At 33.5% G+C, this 26808-nt stretch overlaps 9 protein-coding genes across 9 annotated transcripts; 7 read left to right on the top strand and 2 right to left on the bottom strand.

Annotated features, from left to right (window-relative positions):
- Positions 1–179: 179 nt before the first annotated feature.
- On the bottom strand, positions 180–2895 carry BX664DRAFT_327547 (GDP dissociation inhibitor-domain-containing protein). The gene is made up of 10 exons (XM_051544427.1): positions 2811–2895; positions 2593–2732; positions 1976–2502; positions 1728–1848; positions 1543–1647; positions 1340–1463; positions 1045–1233; positions 795–979; positions 607–714; positions 180–482 (listed from the first exon to the last, which is right to left on the bottom strand). The coding sequence occupies exons 1-10, from the start codon at positions 2885–2887 to the stop codon at positions 253–255; spliced, it is 1806 nt and encodes a 601-aa protein (XP_051400993.1). The 5' UTR covers positions 2888–2895; the 3' UTR covers positions 180–252.
- Positions 2896–5921: 3026 nt separating this feature from the next.
- BX664DRAFT_260002 (uncharacterized protein) lies at positions 5922–8877 on the top strand (the record flags this gene model as incomplete). The annotated part of the gene is made up of 5 exons (XM_051540613.1): positions 5922–7365; positions 7579–8072; positions 8150–8346; positions 8437–8603; positions 8711–8877. The coding sequence occupies 5 exons, from the start codon at positions 5922–5924 to the stop codon at positions 8875–8877; spliced, it is 2469 nt and encodes an 822-aa protein (XP_051400992.1).
- Positions 8878–9356: 479 nt separating this feature from the next.
- On the top strand, positions 9357–15014 carry BX664DRAFT_259855 (uncharacterized protein; the record flags this gene model as incomplete). Its single annotated transcript, XM_051540604.1, has 20 exons — positions 9357–9633; positions 9692–10136; positions 10202–10361; positions 10450–10479; positions 10597–10741; positions 10838–11184; positions 11274–11340; positions 11471–11511; positions 11588–11836; positions 11930–12220; positions 12326–12404; positions 12635–12989; positions 13075–13430; positions 13510–13565; positions 13643–13715; positions 13801–13949; positions 14025–14178; positions 14236–14463; positions 14544–14741; positions 14896–15014. The coding sequence occupies 20 exons, from the start codon at positions 9357–9359 to the stop codon at positions 15012–15014; spliced, it is 3819 nt and encodes a 1272-aa protein (XP_051400991.1).
- A 512-nt stretch (positions 15015–15526) lies between these two features.
- BX664DRAFT_89561 (uncharacterized protein) lies at positions 15527–16634 on the top strand. The gene is made up of 6 exons (XM_051549784.1): positions 15527–15590; positions 15672–15846; positions 15913–16049; positions 16118–16260; positions 16338–16367; positions 16441–16634. Exons 2-6 carry the CDS (start codon positions 15844–15846, stop codon positions 16536–16538), a joined length of 411 nt encoding a protein of 136 aa, XP_051400990.1. The 5' UTR covers positions 15527–15590; positions 15672–15843; the 3' UTR covers positions 16539–16634.
- A 202-nt stretch (positions 16635–16836) lies between these two features.
- Positions 16837–17362, top strand: BX664DRAFT_327541 (uncharacterized protein). Its single transcript, XM_051544426.1, has one exon. The coding sequence runs from the start codon at positions 16871–16873 to the stop codon at positions 17264–17266; it is 396 nt and encodes a 131-aa protein (XP_051400989.1). The 5' UTR covers positions 16837–16870; the 3' UTR covers positions 17267–17362.
- On the top strand, positions 17335–18650 carry BX664DRAFT_327539 (uncharacterized protein). Its single transcript, XM_051544425.1, has 2 exons — positions 17335–17697; positions 17805–18650. The coding sequence occupies exons 1-2, from the start codon at positions 17437–17439 to the stop codon at positions 18501–18503; spliced, it is 960 nt and encodes a 319-aa protein (XP_051400988.1). The 5' UTR covers positions 17335–17436; the 3' UTR covers positions 18504–18650.
- A 142-nt stretch (positions 18651–18792) lies between these two features.
- On the top strand, positions 18793–21868 carry BX664DRAFT_384088 (uncharacterized protein). Its single transcript, XM_051549161.1, has 6 exons — positions 18793–19094; positions 19179–19292; positions 19367–19405; positions 19473–19581; positions 19663–20662; positions 20752–21868. The coding sequence occupies exons 1-6, from the start codon at positions 18902–18904 to the stop codon at positions 21694–21696; spliced, it is 2400 nt and encodes a 799-aa protein (XP_051400987.1). The 5' UTR covers positions 18793–18901; the 3' UTR covers positions 21697–21868.
- Positions 21869–22281: 413 nt separating this feature from the next.
- Positions 22282–23543, top strand: BX664DRAFT_259967 (magnesium transporter NIPA-domain-containing protein; the record flags this gene model as incomplete). The annotated part of the gene is made up of 4 exons (XM_051540612.1): positions 22282–22534; positions 22611–22854; positions 22930–23089; positions 23145–23543. 4 exons carry the CDS (start codon positions 22282–22284, stop codon positions 23541–23543), a joined length of 1056 nt encoding a protein of 351 aa, XP_051400986.1.
- A 1116-nt stretch (positions 23544–24659) lies between these two features.
- Positions 24660–25787, bottom strand: BX664DRAFT_364504 (major facilitator superfamily domain-containing protein; the record flags this gene model as incomplete). Its single annotated transcript, XM_051548425.1, has 3 exons — positions 24660–25000; positions 25068–25505; positions 25604–25787. The coding sequence occupies 3 exons, from the start codon at positions 25785–25787 to the stop codon at positions 24660–24662; spliced, it is 963 nt and encodes a 320-aa protein (XP_051400985.1).
- Between the last annotated feature and the right edge of the window lie 1021 nt (positions 25788–26808).

Here is a 26808-nt window from a genome sequence, read left to right as displayed (position 1 = left end):
TTGTTTTTACATATCTTGAACGCGTTGATTGACAACGAACTGTCTTTGGTTTATACTGTAGATGATGCTGAAAGGATGGCTATTGAAAACACAATAGTAGAAATGAACAAAAGCCAATGATGACAAGAAATGATGATTAAGGAAAGAGAAAGAGAAATCAAACAATAATATAACCATTACGACCATACAAAAATAATCCATTTTATTGATAATACTCTTTTTTTTCTACCTATACAAAAGCTAATCAAAAATCTAATAATCATCACCTTCTACTTCTTCTGCAGGGGGCATGAATTCTGTTTCTTCTGGTACACACTTGTAAAAGATAGTCTTTGCTTCCTTGGTTGCTTCTTCAAAGTCAATGGAAGCATCCGGATCACTGCAAATGTACACATTTTTGGGTATATTCCATTCTTCTTGAATCGTCTGCGATGATCTGATACGTTGTTTGTAATGTAATTCAAGTAATACATGCGTTGATTCTAATAGTATATAATAACAATAACATTAATAAAAGAGATTGGAAGGTAAAAAAGGTAATAATATCATTAATATATATAATACATCTGGCAATGATTCGTTTATCCATTTAAGTTATTCATTTACCGTGATCCATATCATTATTTTCTGATTCCCTTTCCAGTAATAGCTGAGCCGCCTGTTTCAATACTTGTTGTCCATTTGAATCCTCCAATGTCCACAAATAGGTTACAACTACAAAAAAAAAAAAAAAAAAAAATGCATTTATAAGAAAGGAGTGGAATGATGAAAGCTTTGATTTCATTTCTACTTACATTGGTCTTTAGGACAAGCCATAGTTTCTGAGCTTTGATTCAATATATATACTAACTCATTCTTGTTTCCCAAACAATCATTAGGAGGGATCACACTGGCACCAAGTGATTGATTACTACTGTCTTCTTTTGAGAATTGAGCTGGTGACCTGTTTGTGATTATCATTGCTCTTGATACCCAAGATCTAAGCATAAAAAAAAAAAAAAGACAATTGATAAATAAATATTATATTTTTTTTCTTTTTCTTACGATTTGTCGGTAGTGCTTGATGCTCTCCAATCAGGTGAAAGATAGTCCAATCCAGTGATGATATGTGGAGCAGTGAAAATTTGTCCATCCTTTGTAACAACACCTGTACATTCTCCAGTTTGTTCATCTATATCATACCGTTCAAGAGACTGACCTAAAATGTAAACACCACCATAAACAGCGCAAATACTATCATTGAATCGATAAAAATAAAAAAAAATAGGAATTAATACTATGATGAAACTTTTTTTTTTTTTTTTTTTTTTTTTTTTTTTTTAAAAAAAAAAAATCATACCGGCAGAATGCTTGAGAAATTTCGCTACCACCGCCATATAATGTACATAAATAAGCACCTTTTCCGAAACGGCCGATGGATTTCATAAACGCCTGTGTTCGTTCAAATCCTTGCTTTGCATTGACTATCATTCGTAATAAATTGATTGGTAAGTAAACATATTTTCAATAATAATTCAGTGATTTAATTCCGGTTTGATGTACCATCTGATCTTGACAATGAAATGGCATGGACAACAGCATTCTGTAAGTTCCCAGTGATCTTGAATCTATCTTGTAGAAATTCGGCGTATGTCATCGTTTCATAATCTAAACAAATCAAAAAAAGAATGAATGAGACCGTTCTATTATATATATCTCCCATGCAATCACTAATTTTAAACCACTACCTTTCAATAGCTCCAAATCTCTATCATCATCCATTGCGTATTTCAAAAACTTCATAAGTTTTCGTTTGTCAGGTAAACTAATAGACTTATTGACAAACACATCTTCTTTTGATCCTGGAACCTAAGTTACGATCAAAAAAAAAAAAAAGAAGAGATCAATTTCCACACATCACACGCACAGACACGTATACACACAAAGAGAGAAAGGCATATATATACACTCCAATTAATCATTTCTTTTAATTTACCTTCTCCATACGCCGCTTCGTATGATCAAAGATAAACATATCATCTACACTCTTGAATTCCATATAGCGGCCCACACCGCTTCGTATCAAGATTTCTACCAAATCACCACGAGAAGGTAAGATTTTAGGTACCGTATCCAGATTGTAATGACGAGAGAGAACAAGAAAGTCGATAAGTGTCTTCAACTTAAAGATGACGTCTTGCAGTTCGTAGCGTCCAGTTTTGGCGTTGTTTTCATCGTTAAGTAAGATTGAAGCGTAATTGTTGGTCATTGGTTGGATATAAGTTTGAATGTCAGTTGATGAAATAGTGTCTGGGATAATAAGAAGAGCTGTCAGAGCTTTCTTGATAGCCTCCAGAGTAGCATCACCGTCAAGAGGATGTTCCTTTGTTGATAGGTCTAGCACGGCTAATGGTTTTTCGAGTTCCTCGTCCACTTCCACTACTTGCTTGCCGAATAAAAGTTCTACATCCTTAAAGTTATTAGCGTAGGATGTATAATAATCAATGTAGTTCTTTTTGTGATCTAAAAGAACAATAAAGATGAATTAAAAAAAAAATAATAAAATTAGTGGATGTCGTAACAAGCTGACCAATCAATGTTTTATAAGTTCACCTTTGTCTTTGTCAGTGGTATCTGTTTTCAGTTGTTGTTCCCAATCGAGCAAGTTCTTGATATTGAATACACCCCAGTTTGATCCATATTGTTTATTACTATCAAGATGGAGTACCTTTTTGCCACTTCGAGCAAGTGACCTTTTAATAATAATAATAATAATAATAATAATAAAAGAAGTCAATTTTTGTTATTGTCAATACTTTTTAGGTTCTTACCCAGCTACTATTGATTCCACAAGACCAGTTCCAATGACTATGACATCGAAAGCTGTATCTTCCAATTGGTCATTCATAATAATAATAATAACAAAGTTAAAGAAAAAAAAAAAGTAATAAAACGAATGAAATGTGTAGAGCTGTTTGAGTGAGAAATCGGAGTTACGCCAGATGGCATTGCCCACAGTTTCTTTTGTCCCTACTTCAAATTCTCTCTCTTTTTTTTTTTCTTTTCTTTTTCTTTACTTTTTCTTTTCTTTTCTTTCTTTCTTTTTGATTCGTATATCTTTCTCTTTTTTTTATCTATCAATATTTCCACTTGAATCGTATATGAAGCAATGTGGCGATCATGGGTGGATCGAATTAATACAACTGGAAAAACAGAACAAGATGATGACTATTCCTCGGAATACTCACAAGAAGAGTTAAAGAGGTAAATAACTAACCATAATTCAAAGTAAAAACGCGAATATTTCTTTCTTTACTTATTTATTATTTTCTTATATTTAGACGTAAACAAATTGAAATACATTTACAAGATATTTGGCGTCAATGTGAAGACCTTTTATCAACTGAACAGGTAATATATAATAATAATAAAAGAAGAAACAATGATTTCATATTCATTTTTTTTTATACATTTATGTATTTAGGAACGATCCGATTTATTTTTATTTACATTCTTACCCAAATTTTGTGATCTTTATGGTCAAGACAAAGAGATCCTGGCGTTTCCTGCTCTCACTAACGAACGTGCCTTCATGGGAATGCTATCACGACATCTCTTGGCAGGTATTCGAAAAGTTCCGGAACAAAAGACAAAGGCGGAGTCAAGTCAAGGTATGACAGTTATAAAACTGAAGCATAAAAGAAAGAAGAAAAAAACATTATTTTTCATAGTATAATTAATCCATTTCCTTATTTAGCATTGATGAATAGCCTACGATCCAAATGGCATCTTTATTATGTTATCAAAGCTATGTATATTATCTCACGTGGTCCTGTAAGTAGTTTTTCTTTAAAAAAACAATATTGATCACTTACATTGTTTTTTTTTATTTACAATATTTTAGGTAGTATTCCTCAACATGATGCAACAACAACGCATACCTTCAGTGATCACCAAAGTTTTTAGATCATTCATTGATTTATCACCTACTTACTATGACGACAACAATACCAATGATGAACCTGTTACGAATACAATAGAAAAAGATGATGAAAACGATAACAATAAAGAAATGGTATCGCTGGACGATGCTGGGTCAGTGGTAGCTGGAATTTTGGAACAACTTGTACGAAATGCATCTATTCTTCGTCGTCTCATTGTGGATGATACCTTTTTCACTATTATGCGTTTGGTATCTACAAAACCGGTCGAATGGGATACTAGTACTTGGCAAAATAATCAAAAGGAACCTGCATATATGATATGGAAGCACAAGTAAGTGAAGAATATGACATAGAAAAGATATCAATCAAATAACATGACATTTTTTTTATTTATTTTCAAAAATAGAACTATCGCGATATTAAAAATGATCAATCCTGATTCTGAAGTCATTCAATATATGCACTCAAGACGTTATGTGGAAATGTTGGTACAAGTTTGGAAAGATGCATTGAAAAGACCTAGACTTTCTGCTCGAGAATATTTGGATGTCAACTTGGATTTAGATCTAATCCTATTCCTACTCAAGGTAAATCATTTTTTGATTCATTATCGTTGCTAATCAATATGAAAAAGGGACTCATTTATATCTATATCTATCTCCATACTTAGTTATCTGTTGAAATTGGTGATACTGGGTTATATGATGAATTACAACAAGTAGATGCCAACAAAGTATTGATTTCCTTTTTAGTTACTCCTCCTTTCGATGAAGAACTATTAAACTACAAGGTATGGTTGTTGAAAGAAAATAATAATAGCAATAATAATCCATATTTCATATTTATATTATATTAACTACTTTAATTAGTTACAATTGGTCTCTGAAATAGTGGAATTAACATTTATCGGAAAAGGCGTGGCTTCACCTACTATTACTGATGGTCTTCCTTATCAGCATGATGGTATATATATATATATATATATATATATTATTCTCTTCCTTCGAATTGACTTTTTTTTTTCTTTTTTTTTTAGATTTTGTGTTTCCAAAAACAGATCGATCCAAAGGAAGGATTGTCCAAAATTTACCAGCACTTCAAATACTTCAATCAGCTCTTTTATATCCATATCAATCTCAATCAACGATATCAAGCAACAAACCATTACCGCCAAATTTACAAACCGCTCTCTTTCATGGTATTCAACAAGTGATACAGAAAAATCAAGTCAATTTTTTCTTGGTGGAAAGAACCAACGTTCTACCTCTCCTTATTGAAATGATGGAAAATTATCAATCAGATGTACAGGTAAAAGGAATATATACAAAAGAACTAAACCATATAGGACAAAAACCTCACACTGCATTATAATATATTTCTTGATAGAACGGCATTATGGACTTACTTGATTATGTCATGGTGGATCTCAATTTTGTACCATTGAAGGAACTAGCTGTATTATCTTTACATCTTCAAAGTACGTCTTTATTTTTTTTTTATTTATTCTTAGTACAATGATGATTATTTATTCATACGCATTATTATCTCGTTTTATGTATAGGTACAAACTCTGGTGGAAAATTGGTTGGACTTATCTGCCGTCGACTTACTTTACAATTAAAAAAATCATCAAAATTATTAAGTGTGGCTCGTGAATCTGGATTGATCAACATGATGAGCTTACTACTATCAAAGGTCAACGAATATTTGAACCAAAGGACCTCCCTCGGTGAATCAAATGGCAATGGTGATAACAATGATAGCTCCTCCTTTGTTCAATGTATTCTTGATGATTTTGATGCTGTCGTGAAATGTGTTGTGGAGATGACAAAGGATTCAACAAACATGACTATCTTTAGGAAATTGTAAGTAGACACAGAATAAGGGATCATCTTAATATAACAATATTTATATCGTTCCTTTTTTTTTTTTATAACTACAATCGTTCATAGGTACAATGGAAATGTGTTCGATCTATTACATTACGAGCAAACTCGGATGGGTGCCCTGGAATTATTTGAAGCTTTGTCCAGCCATGATACTGGTCTATTATCAATTCAGTCTGGAGATGAATCAAACCAATCGAACGATGTCTCTTACGCATTCAGCCGTGTCATAGAAGCTGTACAAGATATCCCTCGCACAGATTTGGCCTTCCGATTGGAAATATTGAAAACTATCAAACGAATCTTTACTATGTATCCTTCAACTCGTGATGTGTTTCGGCTTTCAGGTGGTTATGTTGGTCTAGTCTCTATGATTGTGGCTCTAGAAAATGCTTTTACCGATGGATCAGATTTTATTAAACTATCAGATCAACCGCATCAACCTTTAGATCATCATAAATTGAAACAAACTCTCTCTCAGGTGTTGGAAATGATTCTCTTTGTCTTGATGGAATCCATGCGCGATAATGATGTGAATCGACAATATTTTTCAAAGGAAGTTGGCTATGACACTTTACAAAATGCTTTACGCTTGACTGGTGCCCTTACTTCTGATGGACTTGCCGCCCCATTATTTGGTATGCTATTCTCAGTTATGGTTCAAGATGAAACAATGTGTGGATTGTTTACTGGACAACATGCCAATGTATTAGTCGATGCTGGTACTCTGGATCATTCAACACTTTTACAACATATTGATTATACATTGAACGATGCCTTGGTGGATATTCATAATCCAGATGTGGCGCTCACCATTCTTCAGCTACAGCAATCCGTGACCTGGGATCAAGAATTAGCGAATGCAGTTCTAGTTGCTCTTTATTCTTTGATAAGAGGTAACAGACAGAATCAAATCAAATTGAATCGGAGTGGACTCGTCCTTTTAGCTTTGCAACGTGTCTATCCAAGAGGACCCACAGAAAAGCATCCTTTATCTCTATGTCAAATCAAGAATGTGGAAACTGAAAAAACAACAAATTTACTTTTACAAATTATCAAGAAACTGATGGCTATGGGTATTGGTGATAAGGAATTACGTTATCTATTTCAATGTTTTGGTACAGATGGTTATCTAACTGATTTAGAGGACCCTGCTATTGATGGACTAGTGGACTTGATTCTTCATGGAATGAACCGAAGTCGATGGCCTAATTTTATTCAATTCGATGTCTCTGGATCAACATCATCAAGACGGACAGCTTCTTTGGAGTTTTCAGCTTTACCAAATTTCCCACCTTCTGCTCCTGGATATACGATAATGCTTTGGATACATATTGAACGATGGAATAATGATGCCAATATGACTATATGGACATTATGGGATGATCAACAACATCTGTTTTTCCATGTGTATCTTGATGCAAGTACTCGCAATCTTCACATTCATTCTGGTACAAACAAGGTGGACTGTCGATTTGAGTCATTTGAATTTAAACCTGGTTTTTGGTACCATATTGGACTGGTACATCACAAATCAAGATTGGGAGCTAGTCTTAGTACTGTGACTTTATTTGTGAATGGAGTATGGATGGAACAAGCTCGATGTACCTACGTATCACCAGGCGGTCCTCAAGGAAATGGAAAGGTAGTCATTGGCGGTGTCAGCAATCATATCGAAAATAAAAATACTTGTAAGAACGGCCATTACAACACGCAACAACAACTTATCTGGGATCTTGGACCAACATATATTTTGGCTGATACTCTAGATGGCGATGCACTGAATCTCTACTTCCACCTTGGTGCTCGATACAAATCACTCTATCAGGATTCTCTACGTCAGTTCCAAACTTACGAAGCATCCACTGCGTTATTTTTGAATCTTCGTGGTATTACCAAACGACGTGAAATGAATAAAAGTGTACTAGCCAATGTAATGCGTGGAGGGACAACGACTATGTTACCGGAGAACAAGATCCTACTTGCATTAATTGCAGGAAATACCCTTGCCTATGGTGCACAAACTGGACTTACATTGACTGGATTAAGTGAAGAATGCTTGGATCGGATTGAAACAGATGCTGATATTAGATACATGTTGTTGAACTCAGCTATTCCCAAGATTGAACAAGCCATTTATGCAACAAATTCAATGGGTACTCTACATGGAAATCCTGGTATAGCTTATCCTTTTGGTCTGGATGAATCTGTTTGGAAAGTGGGTGGATGTGCTCTTGGTTTGAATTTGGTACAACGTTCAGAGGTAAGAATGGAAGATGAAGGACGAAAATTAAAAAAATTGATATGATATTTGACCGCCTTTATTATTATTATTATTAGTCATCTCTCATGCTGATCAAATCCATTGAACTTCTTATTGAAATGATTCGATATTCTTGGAGAAACTCGGATGATATGGAACGTTGTCATGGTTATGAAATCCTTGCTAGTATCTTGAAACAGAAACGTGATCTAATCACCGTTGATCTTTTTGAACTCTTGTTACATTTTGTTGGAAAGAATAGCTCATTGCCCGAGTAAGTGTTCTTGGGAGAAATGTTTTGATGAAACGGCACTGATATCTTTTTTTTTTTTTTTTTTTTTTTTTTTTTTTTTTTTTGTTAAAGGGAATCTGTGATCAGTAATCCATATGCTTATAGATCAGTGATACTCAACTTTGAAATTTGGAAAAAAACAAGTATCCCTGTCCAAAAGGCTCATCTCGATCAATTCATTCTCTTTATGGAAACTAGCAACAAACATACATTCAATTTGAAACGTCTTTTGAAAGTTCGTAAGTCTATTATTCTCTCTCTCTCTTTTTTTTTAATTTTTTTTTCTTTTTTTGTTTTGATGATGACATTATTATTAATTCCGCCTTTTATTGTTTATGTCTTTTAGATCTTGTAAAGAAAATGCTACTGGCGTTCCGAATGAATATTTATGCAAAGGAACTGATTCCCAATGTTGTGAAAGCTCTCAAGGCTGTGGTACTTAGTAGTTGGACAACTGAAAGCATTCGTGCAATTGCTACATTTTTGGCATCTACAGCTCCCAATGGTATGTAAATAACAACACTATTTCCAACAATGTGATCGATTTTGTTTGATATAATTCATTTTTATATATACATATATATATAGGCGCAAACAAGATCAAAGCTGCACCAACTGTCAAACGCTCTCGACTTCCTCGCGCAAATAGTCTTTCTATATCTACTGGCCGATCAACAGATGAAGCACCCATTATGGATATTATCATGGATTCCAAAACATACAGCCAAACGTCTACTATGTCAACCAAATCTATCCATATGTGTAATATTGTCATGGAAATGCTTCATGACATCCTTTGTCTACCAGGAAATCAAGATTATGTGCACAAATTCTCACTCACAATCACCAACAAATGGCCATTATTATTTTTCGCTCATGAAACGGATCCTTATACGGTTGTGCTTGCTTCTCGCATCTTGGTGCGTATTCTTCATGTTGAAGGTCCTTCTTATATGAATAAATTTGGTGTGGCATCAGAAGGCTTCCTTGTTATGACTCGCTTGTTACCCCATTTTTGGAATTTGACACAACTCTATGAAACTTTGGTGATTCTATTGATGGGTTTGGACATTGCTGAATATCCTCTCTATGATTCATTCCATATCAAGCATCTTCAAGATCATATTGTCGAAAAATCCTCTTCCTCTAAGCCTATTGCTGGTCATGTTTTACCCATATTGATGGCTCTTTGTCGTGAAGGTGGCCGATATCGACGAAGTAGAATCCAAAATGAAGGTAAATACAATAATAGAAAAAAAATTGGATGGGGTAAATCTGATAGGTAGACGTATATATATATATTTAATTGACTGATTTTTATTCATAGGATCAACAGCAATCACAATTATAAAGATTCAGCATGAACTTGTATGCCTTTTGGATGAATTATACAAAAGAAGAAGTGATTTTAAAGAAGAATGCAATCGACAGGAGATTGTGGATGATATAGTGGAAGTGTTGTTCCCTACTCTTGGCAAATCTGGTGCTGGTGGAAATGATGATGGTCTTTTATCTGTGGAAGAAGAACTGCGGACAAAGGAAGAATCTGCCCATTTTGATGATTTTTGTGCAACACCCAGTTCAGCAACCACTTATAGTCCTATTGATGGAAAGATGATGATTTTCAACGATGGTCATAACAACAACAGCAACGTATCGAGTCCTATGATGGATGATGGTAGTATCATCAAACGTGGTGGGACTTTGACTTTGATGACAAAGACATCTCCTCATCTCAACAAAAAATCGGGTGCTATGCTTACTCGTTTAAGGTATAAAAAAGAAATAATCATGTAGATCTTTTTGATCCATGCCAAATTCATACTTTTTTTTGTAGGTCTGCTAGCTGGAGTCAACACTCTTCAATAACAAATGAGGTTACACCTTTGGCTGACCTTGCTCTAGAGGCCCTCCTTCAATTCCTAGTGGATATCAGTGTCGCCTCTGTTGTTGATCCAGTAGATAAGAATCTTACAGTGTTAAACATGGTTTTGAATGTATGTATGAAACAGATAGCCATTGAAATATGATTATTTCATTTATTTACCTTTTTATCTTTTTGTGCTGTTTTCTGGCATTTTCTAGTCATACCCACCAAGTAGTCTCGATGCTCAGGTACTTTATGGTTGATTATTGGATTTTGGAAAAAAAAAAAAATTGAGTACTTGAAATATTTATCATTTTCTTTCTATTCTCCTTTTTTTTTTTTTTTTTTTTTTTTTTTTTTTTTAGATGAAATTTGAAAGCTATTTGTTGACTTATATATCCCAAAATCTCAAGAGTACGCTACAATTTGATTCCAAATTACTTGGTAGCAATGTGATTCTGATGAATGTAGCCAAATTTTGTCAAATTGCAGCTGATGCAGTGCTTCAAGGTAATTTTCGATTCATCCTTTACAACTTTCCTTTTTTTCTTTTTTTTTTTTTTTTAAAAAAAAAGATTTATTCTCATATGGGTTTTTATTTAATAGGACGGTTTATCGATGGTGCTGAACAAACATATGATCTCCTGGCGACTATTTTGGAAACTTTACATTCACTAGATGGTACTGGCATTATGGGTCGTCGTGGCCTTAGTGATACGGTGGCTACTTTATATAGGGCATTCAATCGCATGGTATTACTCAAGATCTCTGATCTAGAGCAGGGTGACATGGTGGCGGATCAAATTGGTGCTTTCTTAAATTACTGCATTCATCATCAAAAGATCATCCTCAGTCCCAAAAATACGGATCAAGAATTCTTACGATGTTTCTGCTATCATCTTTATCAATTCCTCTCTTCTTCCAATCAGACTATCAGTAATGATGCTCTCAATGTAAGTCTTCCCTTCCGCTTTTAATTAACAATATCTGCAGTAATGCTCACTACCAATTTACTTTTTATTGTTTTTCATATTAATTATAGGTTTGGAAATTACTATTGCTACAGAAACCTGATGCTGTGGCAAACGTGTTCAAGATTCATACTGGAGGTAATTTAGTGCATATCAGCCATATGTGTTATGGTTTATATGATATTGGAGAAAGAAAAAAAAAAGGAGAGGAGAGTTCAATGATTACATACTTATACCACCTTTTTTCTTCTTGTTATTCTCTTATTAGGTGATGATCTTTTGCAAGGTTTTTCGAAAATGTTAGAAATGGTAAGTTTTTTTTATGCCTTTACAATCAATGATGACTCACATACTTTGTTCCATTTTTTTTTTAAATATAATATAGGATCAAGAATCCTTTTTTGTTTGGGTGGACTCAAGGAAGATTGATCTTAACTTGTTATTCAAAGAACATGTGCACAAGTCATGGGAAAGCGTCATCCTTCAAGAAAATAAGTATAGTCGTGAAACTTGGAAAAATCATCAAGCTCGACGTGTTAACAAACTCAAGAAGGTGCAGAAACGTCAAATATATGAAGCTGAAATATTTGCAGAATATACCACAAAAACTGCCGTTTGGTCCAGAAGTATTCAGGTAGATCCAAGAAGGAAGAGAAAACGAAAAAGTGAACTGATTGCTGAATTTATCTTTTTAATTTATATAACATATATTTATGGTAATGATTAGGAAGTGGAAACAAGTCGATTTACCAAGGCACTTCAAGATAATGATGGGCATGAAAAGTTTATTTGTAGCGAATGGTCTCGTATCAATAGTGATTTGACAAGGGAACGAGCCATCTGGGGACCGCAACTAGACTCAACATCCAAGGCAACGCATTCCAAATGGGCTCTTGACTTTACGGAAGGTCGACATCGTATGCGGAAAAAGATTCGATGTATCTCTGACGGTCCTGCAACATTATATTTACCAAAACACGATTCCTCTTCTTCTCCTCCTTCCACTATCTCTGAAAAGGTAAGACTACTTGGATAAGAAGGTGCACGAATACATGGATCTTTTATATATATATATATATAATTTGATATGATAACCTTTTCCTTTTTTTTTTTCTTCTTTTAGACGACTCCTCGTTCTCCTTTAACATCTTCTGCAGAAAAAAGACTTAGTAAAAGCGGAAATGAAGGTAAATATAAAGGATGTAATATTTTTGACGATGATACTCGATATACTCAACAGTATTGTGTGTTTACTTGTTTTTATTCATAGCAATGACAAATAAAAAAACGATATCTGAAGTAGATGAAGAGTTGACCAGTGATCCTATTGAACAAAAGCATAGTAATGATGATACCCCTTCAGCGACAGCCGGTAAGACTTAAGATATTGACTTATATATCATATTATACTAACGTGACACCTTTAATATAGATGACAATGATGAAACAAAAGTAGTGGAAACAGAAAATGAAGATGATTTATCTTATGAAGAAGACAAGAATCAAAAAGTATTGCGATTGTTGGATGCTGGAGATATGGTGTTGGATGTTTACAATGTTAGTCGAATCGAAGGTCTAGATGCTCGTGAAGGCTTATTACTTATTTGTAAACATCATATCTACTTGGTGGATAACTTTTTCCAACGTGTGGATGGCGAAGTAGTTGAAATTTGGGATGTACCGAAACACGAACGTGATGAATACTTGTTATTGTTAGCTCAAGCTGCAGGAATGGAAACTGAACATCCTATTGGCTCTTCTGGAGATCTTCATACATGCAGAAAATGGTAAAACACAGTAGTTAATGCAATGAGAATGCAAAGGCTGACATTTTTTTTTTTTTTTTTTTTTTTTTTTTTTTTTTTTTTGCAGGGCGAATGCTGATTTACGTGAAGTATTCAAGCGACGATTCTTATTTAGGGACGTTGCTCTAGAACTTTTTTTTGCTGATGGTCAAAATGCATTAATTACAGTAGAACGATCTGAACGTGATGATCTATTTACCAAACTGGTCAACCGTGTTACTACAACAAATGATAATGATATGAAGGGATCCATCTTTGGCGCTGTCGACAAAGAATCAAGCACATTGGGTAATGCATTCAAATTCACAAGCATTTTTGGCAGCTCAACCTTACATGATCTTACTCAAAAATGGGAACGAAGGGAAATCACCAATTTCCAATATTTAATGTATATTAATGCTATTGCAGGACGCTCATACAATGGTAAGGAAGAGTAAAAAAAAAAAAAAAAGAAAAGAATAATAAAACTAGAAATATTCTTACTTTTTTTTTCATTCACTAGATTTGACTCAATATCCTGTATTTCCATGGATTCTGGCTGACTATACTAGTGAAAAAGTATGAATATCTATCTATCTTGTAGATCAGACGCGTGTGTGGTTTTGACTGATTAATATTTTTATTTTGTGTTTTAGCTTGATTTGGATAAACCTGAAACTTTCCGTGATCTTTCCAAACCAATGGGAGCTCAAACGGCCGAACGACGAGGTAAGATGAAGAACCAATAAATAAAAAGAAAAAAAAAATGAAAATCTTTTGTTTTATGAAAAAAAAAAATTGTTGTATTTGATAGATGAATTCCAAGACCGATATCGTCAATGGGGAGAAACCAACGATCCTGCACCTGCTTTTCATTATGGAACACATTATTCATCTGCTATGATTGTATGTTCTTTTTTGATTCGATTGGAGCCATTTACTCAACACTATTTGAAGCTTCAAGTAAGTAAAGGAAATGATAAAATAGACATCGGAATAAAAATAAAATGAATCTCACTTGTTGAAATTTTATAATAGGGTGGAACATTTGATCATGCTGATCGTCTATTTGATTCTGTTGGCAAGGCTTGGGAATCCGCTTCGGAAAAGAATATGGGTGACGTGCGTGAACTAATCCCTGAATTTTTCTGTCTACCCGAATTCTTGGAAAATGTCAATAAATTCAACTTTGGTAATACTTTACAAAGAAAATAGACAGAAAAATCTCACCTACTTATTATATTCTTAGGCACAAAACAAGGCACAGGTGAAACAATTGATTCAGTTACCTTACCCCCTTGGGCATCTAATGATCCAAAAATATTCATTCAACGTCATCGGGAAGCATTGGAAAGTGATTATGTTAGTCAAAATCTACATCATTGGATTGATCTTATCTTTGGATATAAACAACAAGGGAAAGCAGCCATTGATGCATTGAATGTATTCCATCATGTATCATACGAAGGTGCTGTGGGTATGTTTGTAACAATAGTAGAGAAAAGAAAAAAAAACAATGTGATGAACTAAACCTTTTCTTTTTCTTACCTTTGGTAGATCTGGACGCTATTACCGATACTGTAGAGAAGACAGCAACAATTGGTATTATCAACAACTTTGGACAAACTCCTCGTCAATTGTTCAAGAAACCACATCCGGCTAGATCTCCTCCTACTCATGATCCTTTAGCACTGGGATTCTATCCTTTACGTAGTCATTTGCAAAAATTGATTCAATCTATTTATCCTTTACGTGGTAAGCATTTTATATAAAAAACAAAAAAAAAAAAAAAAAAAAAGGAAGAAGAAAAGAGAGTATCAAAATATATTCATAATTACTGGTTTGATTGCTATCAATACAGATATTCATGACGAAATTGGGGATATTGGTGTCTACAATGACAAACTAGGTGTTACTACTTGTCAACAACTTTATATACCACCGGATGCTTTACACTATATTGAATGGGGTTACTCGGACAATAGTTTACGTTTGTATTCTTCAGATTCTGGCAAGGTAAACACATAAGAAAAATACGGACATCATACCCAGAAAATGAACACTATGATTCACTATTGTATTTTTCTTCATAGCTTATAAATGTATTTGAAAACTTTCACGATGGATTTATTAGCTCAGCTCATTTTGCTGATAGTAGAACTTTGGTGACCGGTGGTACTGATAGTGTAAGACACTAAAAAGAGCGAGAGACAGATGTTGGAATGACTCATTTGATCTAATACATATATATCTATATCTATATCTATTATCCATATAGGTTGTATGTGTATGGAAAATAGAACAAGGAAAACAAATCAATTTTGAATTACAAGAAACGCTTCGTGGACATTCTAAAGTTGTAACAACCATCACATCTTCAAGATCATATAGTATCATTGTCACTGGGTCTCAGGTAATCCCGTAGAAAAAAAAAAGTGTAAAAAAATAAGGGAGTACAGCACTAACGATAATGTTTGATCCTTGATTATGATTTTTTTATAGGATAAGAGTGTGATCATTTGGGATTTGAATCGATTGAAGTATGTGAGATCACTCTCAGGTCATGAATCAGGTGTTCATCTTGTCAGAGTGAATGATGCAACGGTATGAAAAAAAAAAGTATGATGTATGATAGAGAGATTAGATGGGAGCTTAGTTTTTTTTTTTATTATTATTATTGTGTAGGGTGATATTATTACTTGTTCAGGAAATATGATACGTATTTGGACCATTAATGGTGAACTCTACTTGACGAAATCAGTATGTGCTAACTCAGAACGTGTACTATCGTGTGCGATTTATGATGCCAAACCAAATGAATGGTCTAGTCAAGATTTGATCATCACTGGCCATCGAAATGGTATTGTCAAGGTAAGAAATATAGAATGATCATTCATCGTTATATTTACTTTTTTTTTATATATAGTTTTGGGCAAAAGATATCGTACAGGATGAAAAGACAGGAGAACATAAATGGACTCTGAATCAACTCTATCAACTGACCCACGCCAATCGTATAGATTCAACGTTTGATTCGTCCGATATCGTTTCTCTCTCTTTTTCGTAAGTAGTATATAGATGAATTATTTTCTATTTTCTGACCTCTTTCTCTCTCTTTTTTTTTTTTTAAGACAAAAACGCACTTTGTTAACTGGCAATAGAAATGGACAAGTCTATGCTTTTGTATTACCTGATACCTCGGACACCTTACATTACTTGAAAGAAGATCGATGCAAGGAATGTGCTCAATGTGGAAAATCATTTTCTGTTTTAGGTATGATAAAAAAAATAACCAACAACAACATATGGAAAACTTTATTGATCTTTTCTTCTATTTTTTCTTTTGAACAGAACGAAAATCTTTTTGTCGTAGTTGTGGAGGTAAGAAAATGCGAAAAAAGGAAAAAAAGATATAATAAATATTGACCGTTCTTTTTGTGTTATACTTTATTAGGATTATTCTGTTTGCCTTGTATCTCAAATATACCAACAACAGTACCAGATAAATCGGCACGGTTCTGCAAATATTGTCAAAGTAGATTATTAGAATGAAATATTTGTATTTTATCATAGTGAAAACAATAAAAAAAAGTTATGTTTTGATTTGTTACATTTTTTTTTTTTTTTTTTTTTTTTTTACTAATTATTAAAATCGTGATTATTTTGGATTTCGTTTAGATCGTATTGTCTTTTGTTTTAATGCATTATTACTAATTCAGTATGGTTGTCAGAAATAATGCCTACCAATTGTTTGTAAATTTTCGACGTAATATTATTGGCTGATCACTTTACGGCAATTGAAATGATACTTTAAAAAAAGGTTACCACCCATTCATTAGTACTTGTCTTTTTTTTTTTTTTATTTTTCTCTGTTTTGGGTAGACATGAAGAATCCATACGATGTATTAGGTCTCGGGCGATATGCCACCAACAAAGAAATACGAAAAAGATACCTTCAGCTATGCAAATCGCACCATCCTGATATTGTTGGACAACACAAACAAAGAGATTTTGCTGAAATCACAGGCGCTTATGAACAACTTACTAAACACAAACATCAAGTAGAAGGATACAGACCATCACCATTTCATCAACACACTCATTTAAATACCAAAATATATACCCAAAGATCACTTGTTGCTGGTCTTGCTCTTATGATTGGTGTAATTGCCTATGTTACTTATGAACCTCCAGTGGATCCTGCTTTGTCTTATGTTGACCATATTCCTCCTCCGTCCGTGAATTCCCCAAGTAGTTATAGAGCATGGCGCAAGAATTAGTCACATGGTTATAGTTTTGACTTTTTTATGTTTCGTCGATATTTTTTTTTTTTCTGTCTTACTTTGAATAAAATTTCAAACGTTCCTTCCTACCTTTTTTTTTTATTTTTATTATTATTATTTTATATATCTTCCTTTTTTCTTTTATCTTTTTATTATTATTGTCAATAATGTCTACTTCATTATGGTCAAACTCACACGATAATATGACATTGTCGTACAAAAAAATCATCAAACATTTGGCTGCTCAAGCTCCTAAAGTATATGGTGACATTCCTCCTAGAAAACAGAACAAGAAAAAGAAAAAGAAGAAGAAACAAGTGACTCAACCTCCAGTCAGTATTCCAGCACCAGTATCAAGACGAATGTCACATGTAGAAGATTGGATTGTTGTGGATAGTAAAGAAAGTTTGCCCGATGAAGAAGACTTGGTAAGTTGACAAAGATATAGGTAAAGAAAAGTAGGTGGGTGGGAATTTTTTTTTTGTTAACCGACTTGCATATCCCTTCTTTCTTTCTTTTTTTTTTTTTTCTTTAGGTTCAACGGTCACCTTTACGGAATTTTTTATCCATTGATTTCTTATCTGATGTTTTACCATTACATACCCCTCCTGCTTCTCTTAGTGACCCATCTTCACTTGATCAACAAAACGAAATAGCAGCATTAGCAGACCGATTGAAAGCAACTCGTATACCCAGAACACCAACAAGCTTAGATACAAGTCAACAAGTTGTTACTAATAACAACCGACCTCCACTTGTTCGTCGTCACTCTATATCCACTACAACTAATGCACAAACACCATCCTTATCAACTACAGCATCATGTGTCTTATCTGAAGCAGGAATATCACCACCTGATGATCATTTACAACAAGTACGCTGGGTTCAAACGATCAGTAGATTACGACGTTCACTTGCTTCAATACGTAAAAAGAAACCAGAACATTTGATACCAATGCCACCACCACCTCCCAAACCAGCCAATCAGAGACGACGATCGGAAGCTACAACACAACCTCGATTCAATGCGGATACGAATACTTATAAACGGGATACAAGATACAATTCTGATCATTTACGGATGATTGCTTGCGAATTGAATATGATGCGAAATCGAAAATTGATTTCACCTTTACGACCTAGAGGTTTTTTGCCAAGACGCAAGGATGTAGTTTACTTGGGCAAGGATCGACGACGTTCACCTTTGATGAATGAAATTTTTGTAGATTTGTGATTGTTTTATACCAATATATTTATATTTATATATATAGATATATTATTTTCTTTTTTTTTCTCTTAGTTGATAGTCTATTGTAGTTAATAGTTTGATTTACTCTTTTTGAAATAAAGAAAACAGGAGATATCTCCAAGCCACTATTAACTTGTTAACGCGTTGAATAAAATAAGGAAAGCTGGAATTGAACCTGGGATTACTTTCTCTTTTCTACTCCCCATTGTTTTTTTTTTTTATAATTTTTTTTTTTCTATTTCTTTTCTTCTTTGTCTATTGTTCACTCTCCCTCTTTTTTTTTTTTTTTCTATTGTTATAGTAATCATATCCTTCATTTCTTATTTATCGAAAAAAGGCAACATCAGTCAGTTCAACATATCAATCTACTTTATCACAACAAGATGACCGGTTCCCGACGTCCTTCCAAGAATAACAACAATGCCGGCAATGACTTTAAGACTTTGAAAATTCTATATCGCCAGCAATTACCGACACTTCGTGAATTATTCCCTGGATGGAGTCAAGAAGATCTTCTTGCTGCTACTCATGAAGCAAACGGTGATTTGGAACTTACTATTGGACGTATTATGGAAGGTAAAACTATATTTATCTCTATTAGACTTTTTCTTTTTTTGTCATTTTAACTTTTTTTTTTCTCTCTCTTTCATCCTAAAATAGGCCACGCTAATCAATGGGATCAGGTCAAAACCAAAAAAACGAAAACTCAACAACAAAAACAAGTCAACACCAATAATACATCAAAGAAATCGGAAGGTCATACTGGAACTCGAGGTAAAACAATAAAGTGAAACTTTTATCAAGATTATTTTTATTTAACATGTGTATTTTCATTTTTAATAATATAGATCTCCCTCGTGGTGCAAAATCAAGGAATGGAAGACCACGTAAGTCAATAATAGTCAATGAAAAGTTTTGCATATTGAATTTATTTTTTCACGTACTTTTGTTTAGGGGGCAAATTTGGTGACAAATCACATCGTGGCAAGAAAGAAACTGAAGAACCTTCCAAACCTGTGGAAAAGGAAGAAGAAAAGAAACCTTCGTGGGCAAGCATATTGAAGTAAGCGTCATTTTTTTTTTTTTTTTTTTTTTTTTTTTGCTAATTGTGATCATTCATCTTTTTTTTTTTTTTTTTTTTTAGAGGACCAACGAAACCTGAAGTTCCAGTATCAGATGCAACAGAATTAACCATTATTACAACAACTGACAACGAGGACGAGAAACCAACACAACTGGATGAAAAAGATAGTGAAAAGATAGATACTACAGAGAAATCCATAGATCCGACTATTCAAGTGAAAGAACACCAGGAATCAGCAGATATTGTAGAACAAGTGAACGAACCAGCAGATATCAATCAAGGCGACATAAATGACAAGGATGAAGATAATAACAAACAAATCACAACTATATCAGTAGAAGAATCCGATACTGTAACAACTCGACAACAACAACAACAATTTATAACATTCCGAAAAGTACCAGTACGAAGATTGAAACAAGATGAACCTGTGGTTTTACCTGCTGGTGGTTCAGGTCTGGAAAATGTCAGTGTACAATTTGGTAGTCTCAACTTGACAAATGGCGAAGAACAACCTATCAAGGAAGAACAATCAGCTCCCAAGGAACAACCTGAAGAACAAGAAGAAAAGGATGAAGAAACCACACCAACTGTTGCCACTCCTGTACCAGCTCCTTCTACGACCGTCACCACTACTACTGCCTCTGTCCAATCAACCATTCCTCTTGCTCAACCCAACTCTAAAACATCATTATCTACAACAACTACTTCATCTTCCGGTGTAATTAACAATATGAAAGTACCAGATTCTACTGTATACTACCAACAACAAGTACCACTACCACAACAACAACAACAACAGCAACAACAACAACAGCAACAACAACAAATTCAACAACAACAAATTCAACAACAACAAATTCAACAACCTGAACAAACATACCAACAATCTTTCCAACATCCACAACATTCCACTTTGCCATCTACTGATGCTCATATGGCACCTTATGTTCCCTACGTTCCTAATACTATCCCTGCAAACGGTCAACTACATGGATTTGCTAACCCTGGTATGGTGTCAATGCCTGATTACTACAATGCTGATGGTCAACGTCCTATGGTAAGTTCATTAATAATAATAAAATTAAGATAAAAAGGAATATATATATATATATATATACTCACTTCGCTTGTTATTTTTTATTTTAGAATTATTACGATCCTAATATCTATAATCAATCACCTTCAGTGGCCAATGCTCATTTATATGGACGAGGAAAATTCAATAATGAAGGTATTGTTCCTTCTCCTACTACCCTTGGAGTGATGAATAGTAACACATCCACACCAATTGTTCAAGTATCTCAACAACCTCAACAACCTCAAGCTGGAATGTATGGTGGTAACGCTGGTGGATATTATTCATATTATTATATGCCCAATCAATATCAAAATTATCAACAAAGTGGTTATCAACAACAACAACCTGTTTCTCAGCATTATCAACCTCCTCAACAACCTACTCAACAACCTCCTCAACAACTTCCTCAACAGCCTCAACCTCAACCTCAGCCTCAATCACAACCACCTCAAGCACAACAACAACAATCATCTCAACAACAACAAACACAAGGTCAACAACAACAACCACAACAAACTCCACAAAAACATCATCCTCAAGTATCGTATATGAATGGTAATACTTACCCGATGTATGGAAAACCAAACAACTTTGTGTATCAAGACTATACCAATCCACAAGCGTATGATGATAGTATGTTACATAACAATGGAGGTCAAGGATCAATGTACGATAAACAATATCAAACGTTACCTCAAATGCAACATTATCTAGGTGGTAATATGGGATCACAACAAGCACATAGTGGAAATGGACAATCCAAAGATAGTATAATGAATGGATATGACAAACATCAAGGACCTCCTATGCATCAACAACCAATCATGACGACACCTGGAAATTATCAACAACCTCAGTATCAACAACAACAACTACAACAACAACAACAACAACAACAACCTTTCTTATATCAACAACAACCTCAACAACAACAACAACCTTATAATCCACCTACCATGAATAGTTATCCATCACGTCAACCTCAACAAACTCTTTACTGGCATCAAGCTTAGCTTAGTTTAGTTTTTATATCATTATATTATTATCATCTTTTTTCTTTTTTTTTCTTTTCATTCATCTTGTCTCATTCCGTATACTGTAAATATATATATTTCTATGAAATGAATCTTTCCCCTTTTTCCTTGATGTTGTTCTCAAAATAAAATAAAACATTTGTTTCTTTCATTCTCTCTGTTATATGGCTATTTTTATCCTTATGCCCAAAGTGTCTATGGTACATTTTTTTTTTTTAAATCTCCTGCTTGGGCTTAAAAAGTGAAGCGCTGACATTTTTTCATTTGTCCTTTTTTTTTTTTTTTTTTTTTTTTTTTTGGTCCCTCTCTTTCTTTTCTTATAATTATTTTCCCTTGTTTCTTTTTTCATTGGATTACTTGGATACATATTTATTATACCCCATTATTGATTTTTTCTCCCTTTTTCTTCTTAATTTATATATACATATATATAACATTTTTAGACGATTGACTGCATTTTTATCACTATCATCTATTACTATGGTGGAAATACCGTCAGCATTAAGTATGATGGAAAATAACAAAGAAGTTTTTGTACCATTGATGGTTGCGCTGCTGGCCAGCATGACTCAGGCATTAGGAATATCTTTACAACGACGGTCTCATCTGGAACAACCTACAACAGGATCATTTAGAAAACCACTTTGGGTCACGGGTTTTCTCATCTATACTGTCAGTAACTTGGTCGCCTCTACTTGTACTATTGCTTTTTTACCTATTGTGGTACTTGCTCTTTTGGGTTCCATTGGTCTTGTCTTTAATGCTATCTTCGCTCGATTAGTCCTTGGTGATCCTTTCACTTCAAGAACTATTATAGGTAAAAAAAAAAAAAAAAAAAAGAACTCATTCAGATAAGTCAAAACTCATTCATATATTTTAATATTATTATATAGGTACAACCTTGATAGTAGCAGGGGCTATGTTGGTGGCAGGTTTTGGAGTGGTGCCTGAACCAAATCATACTTTACAAGATTTAATTCAACTTTACAAACGGCCATCTTTTATCATTTACTTTGCTTTGGTTGAATTTTGTATTTGTTTTGGCTTGATTCTAACTCATTTGATGGAATATGGTCTTGAACGAAATACTCAATGGCAAATTAAGTATCCTGATTTGAAAATGTGGTTGGGAATTAGGTAAAACAAAATAATAATAATAATATAAAAAAAAATTACCCTAAAATTATTCTTATTTTTCTTTGTTTATTTTAGTTTTGGGGTGTTTGGTGCCAATATCAGTAGTCAAGCCATGTTATTTGCTAAAAGTGGATTGGAATTATTAATCTTGACGGTATTTCATGGTGAAAATCAATTTATCTATCCTTTGACTTGGGTAATTGTGATTGCTTTGATCTTCACTGCAGTGTTACAGGTAATAATTAGAATAATATATGAAGAATAGAATTTAATCTTTTTTTTTGTTTTAGCTTTATTATTTGAATCGCGGTGTCCAATTATGTGATACCATTATCCTTGTTCCTTTGAATTTTTGTTCATTCAATGTATCTTGTTTATTCAATGGATTGGTGTATTACAATCAATGGGATCGACTCTATTGGTGGCAAGTTGTCTTGGTATTGGCAGGGATTGTTATTCTTGTTTGGGGGGTGTTAATCATCTCATTTAACACCACAACCTCTTTCTCTCCTTCATCTGATATATCCACAAAGACATCACATTCTCCTCCTCCTGTACAACCTCATGTCTCTTCTTCTTTGGCTTCGGATCATCCAGTGTGGCAAAAACTCTATAAACGGATACATCACTTCTTTTCTGCAAAACTGGATCAACGTGATGAAACGACACCATTATTACCCGCAACTTGATTCTCTTTCTGCATCCTTGTGTCTCCCTCTTTTTTTTTTCTTTTTTTTTTTTTGCTTTCCTTTTATTATTCTCATTATTCCTAGTATATCCCCCCTTTTTTTTTTTATTTATCTTACCTTCTTTTTATTTATTGTTGACTTTTTACTTGTATATAATAAAGAATTCATTTTGTACCTCTGTGGTGGTGATGTCTTTATATGGATCGTTATATACGTGAATCATTATGTGAATTTGAAATCATTGAATCTGAGGTTTATTGTAAAGCAGAGGAAGAAAGATATGGGACAGGAATCAAATGAATGCTAGAACAGACAATGACAACATGATGCATAATGAAAATGATTTTTCTATGGATCTTTGTCATTTGTGTTATAACGGTGATTGGTTAAAAAAAAAACAAAGAAATGTATAATGACACTACAAAAAAAAAAGTATATAAAGAGAGGATGATAGGATTGATCTTATCCAAAAAAAAAAAATAATAATATTAATCACATTATATATCATGTTCCGATCTTTCTTTCAACGTCTTAGCCTTGTCTGTTTCATTTTCATGGTCAATACCGTGGCTGGCCAATCTGATTGTAAGGGATTGCAAGCTGAATGTGAAAAGAACGAAGATTGTTGTCCTACCTTGTCGTGTGTCCCTGAGCCATTCCGATTTACAAGCTTCGGGATTTGTATATAAAAAAAAAATGAAGGATCATCATGCCAATTCATCAAACAAGTTATCCTTTGCGTGAATAAAGAAAAATCTTTTTTTTTTTTGTTAAGATCGTTGTTGAAAAAAAAAACAAGTTTTATTATAAAGTAAAAGTATAAACAAAGATTAACTAATATACGAGGGAACGGACTATAGACAAGGTATGGGAGTGAGTTAAAAAAAAAAAATAGAAAGAAAAAAATTTGATGGGGAATATTCTACACAATGATGATCATGGGATGACGACGTTTCCTATTGTTGCTAAAACTGATGATATATGATGTTCGTGATTGTGATGTTGTTGTTGCTGATAAAATTCGTTGATGATATATCATAAAAAACAAAATCGGATGTGTATCGACGGACAAGATAGACAGGATATGTATACAATACAGAGATTACCAAGAATTCATTACACTTTGGCCAAGAAAGCACCTTTTGTTTTTACAATTCGAAGCACCAAAACCACAGCTGAGGCAGAAATAGTAAGAGCACCACAGAATTGAATAGCGGCTGTCCAACCGAATTGAGTTTGTAATGCACCAACAACAGGAGTACCAAATAAATTTGCAAATGTTGTAGCAGCATAGGCCATGCCAAGTCCACTTTGAATATTTTCTATACCAACAATATCTGCCGTCACTGCTGGAATAAGTGATACAAAACCTCCACCTGAAAAACCAAACAACAAAGCATATGCTACATAGATCCCATAACTAGTTGAGAATTGCCATAAAATCATCGTGAATAGACCTAAAAAAAAAAAAAAATGTTAGATATCATTTATTTTTAGATAATCATCATGAAAAAAAAAGGTTACCTGATAAGAATGTAGAGATCATTGTTATATTCAAACGACCATATCGATCACCAAGAAAACCCAAAGCTACACGACATACAGCATTAGTAGCAGACATGATACTAACCAAACTTGCACCATTGACAGCATCCACACCAATAAAAGTAGCATAGGTTGGCATCAAAAAGAAAGGAGCAAGATAACCAAAAGGTACCAATAAACAAAACAAAAGAAACAAATTGAATTGAGGACCAAGTAAAGAACGATCCACTAAGGCATACCAAGGACGACCATTAGATTTAGGTTTCCATCGAGAATTGGCCAATATTGTGGCAATGGTAAGTAAAGTGAACATGAATGCACCTAACACACGTAAAGCATTTCTGTAACCAAGTTGACTAATCAATTGTTGAGACATGGGTGATAAACAAACACCACCAATACCACTACCACTCACCGCTATAGTAATAAAATAAAAATAGAATATATATATATATATTTAGTATTCTTTTTTTTTTTTTTTTTTAATTATAACGTATGATATTTTTTTTTTTTACCTAAACCAGTTGCAAATGCTTTCCTTTTAACAAACCATTGACTAGGAAGAGCAATAGAAGGAGAAAAAACAAAAGTAGCACCAATACCAAATACAAGACCTTGAGATAAAGCAATTTCCCAAACTTCATTTGCAAAACTTGCCAAGATTAAACCTAAAGGAGCCATAATAGTACCAATACACATGGTACGACGATAACCAAGTCTAACAATAACAGGAGTAATAAATAAACCTAAAGACATCATAGCAGCATTGGCAGAAGTACCAATAAAAGCAATCTTGAAAGCATTTGTTTGTTGACCATAAACTTCAGGTTGTAAATATCTAAAAAAAGACGGTTTTTTTTTTTTAGTATTTTATATATTAAAATTATATGTTAGACTTACAATTTTTGGAAATTTCCCCAACTGGGAAAAAAAAAAGTGTCAAAAAAAAAAAAATCAGATCAACCCATGAGAAAAAGAAAGAAAAAAAATATTTTCTTTTTGGTACCCAGATTACCCCTTTATATATATGAACTTACCAAAAACAATAACCAAATACACTGAAATTGACAAGAAAAGTAGACAAGACAACTAACCAACCCTATAATAATAATCATTAATAATAATCATTAATAATAATAAATTTGAAACTTACTGGACTAGTGATACCTTCATTTAATGGTTCAAAACCAGGTTCAGGTATCTTTTCTTTTAAATCATCAATCTCTGGTTTATTTCTTTGACTTCTTCTTGACATGGTAGTAGTGATTTCATTTAAAGAAGCTAAAGTTGGAAAAGGTGCTATTTCCAATACAGCCGGATAAGATTCTTCATTGGCATCCAAAGTAGCTTCACTTGTTAATGATCGATGATCTATTTCTTCTTGATTATTCTTCTTTTCTTGTTCCATCATTTTATAATAAAATTAAAGAGAGAAAAGAGAAAGAAAAAAAAAAGGGAATTTTTCAATCTAGCGGGAAAAAAAAGGTTAATTTTATATCAGAAAAAAAAAAAAACATCCGTAAAAGTTTGGTCAAACCCCTTCCCCGATAAACCGGATCAAGAAATAAAAAAGATATAATTTTGATCTACCGCATCTCCAAAGTTGATCACTGAATTAAGTTTTTCCGTTCTCACCATATATATATATATTTCATATTTTATTATACAAAAAAAAAAAAAAAAAAAAGGTAATAAAAAGGGGGGATATTTCTTGCAAGGT

This window comes from Halteromyces radiatus (genome assembly GCF_025201355.1).
Source record: "Halteromyces radiatus strain CBS 162.75 chromosome Unknown BX664scaffold_3, whole genome shotgun sequence".
Classification (NCBI taxonomy): Eukaryota; Fungi; Mucoromycota; class Mucoromycetes; order Mucorales; family Cunninghamellaceae; genus Halteromyces; species Halteromyces radiatus.
This window is presented reverse-complemented; position numbering and strand designations above follow the sequence as displayed.

Excerpts from the sequence above, each read along its gene's own strand:
- BX664DRAFT_327547 (XM_051544427.1), bottom strand. The coding sequence starts at position 2,887 with ATGAATGACCAATTGGAAGATACAGCTTTCGATGTCATAGTCATTGGA. Across the intron at positions 1,849-1,975 it reads CGAAGCGGCGTATGGAGAAG|GTTCCAGGATCAAAAGAAGA; the intron begins GTAAATTAAAAG and ends ATCGTAACTTAG. Across the intron at positions 483-606 it reads AAATAATGATATGGATCACG|AATCAACGCATGTATTACTT; the intron begins GTAAATGAATAA and ends ATATACTATTAG.
- BX664DRAFT_89561 (XM_051549784.1), top strand. Across the intron at positions 16,050-16,117 it reads ATCGTTTCTCTCTCTTTTTC|ACAAAAACGCACTTTGTTAA; the intron begins GTAAGTAGTATA and ends TTTTTTTTTAAG. Across the intron at positions 16,368-16,440 it reads TTTTTGTCGTAGTTGTGGAG|GATTATTCTGTTTGCCTTGT; the intron begins GTAAGAAAATGC and ends ATACTTTATTAG.
- BX664DRAFT_327541 (XM_051544426.1), top strand. The coding sequence starts at position 16,871 with ATGAAGAATCCATACGATGTATTAGGTCTCGGGCGATATGCCACCAAC.
- BX664DRAFT_327539 (XM_051544425.1), top strand. The coding sequence starts at position 17,437 with ATGTCTACTTCATTATGGTCAAACTCACACGATAATATGACATTGTCG. Across the intron at positions 17,698-17,804 it reads TGCCCGATGAAGAAGACTTG|GTTCAACGGTCACCTTTACG; the intron begins GTAAGTTGACAA and ends TTTTTTCTTTAG.
- BX664DRAFT_384088 (XM_051549161.1), top strand. The coding sequence starts at position 18,902 with ATGACCGGTTCCCGACGTCCTTCCAAGAATAACAACAATGCCGGCAAT. Across the intron at positions 19,293-19,366 it reads AGGTCATACTGGAACTCGAG|ATCTCCCTCGTGGTGCAAAA; the intron begins GTAAAACAATAA and ends TTAATAATATAG. Across the intron at positions 19,582-19,662 it reads TCGTGGGCAAGCATATTGAA|AGGACCAACGAAACCTGAAG; the intron begins GTAAGCGTCATT and ends TTTTTTTTTTAG.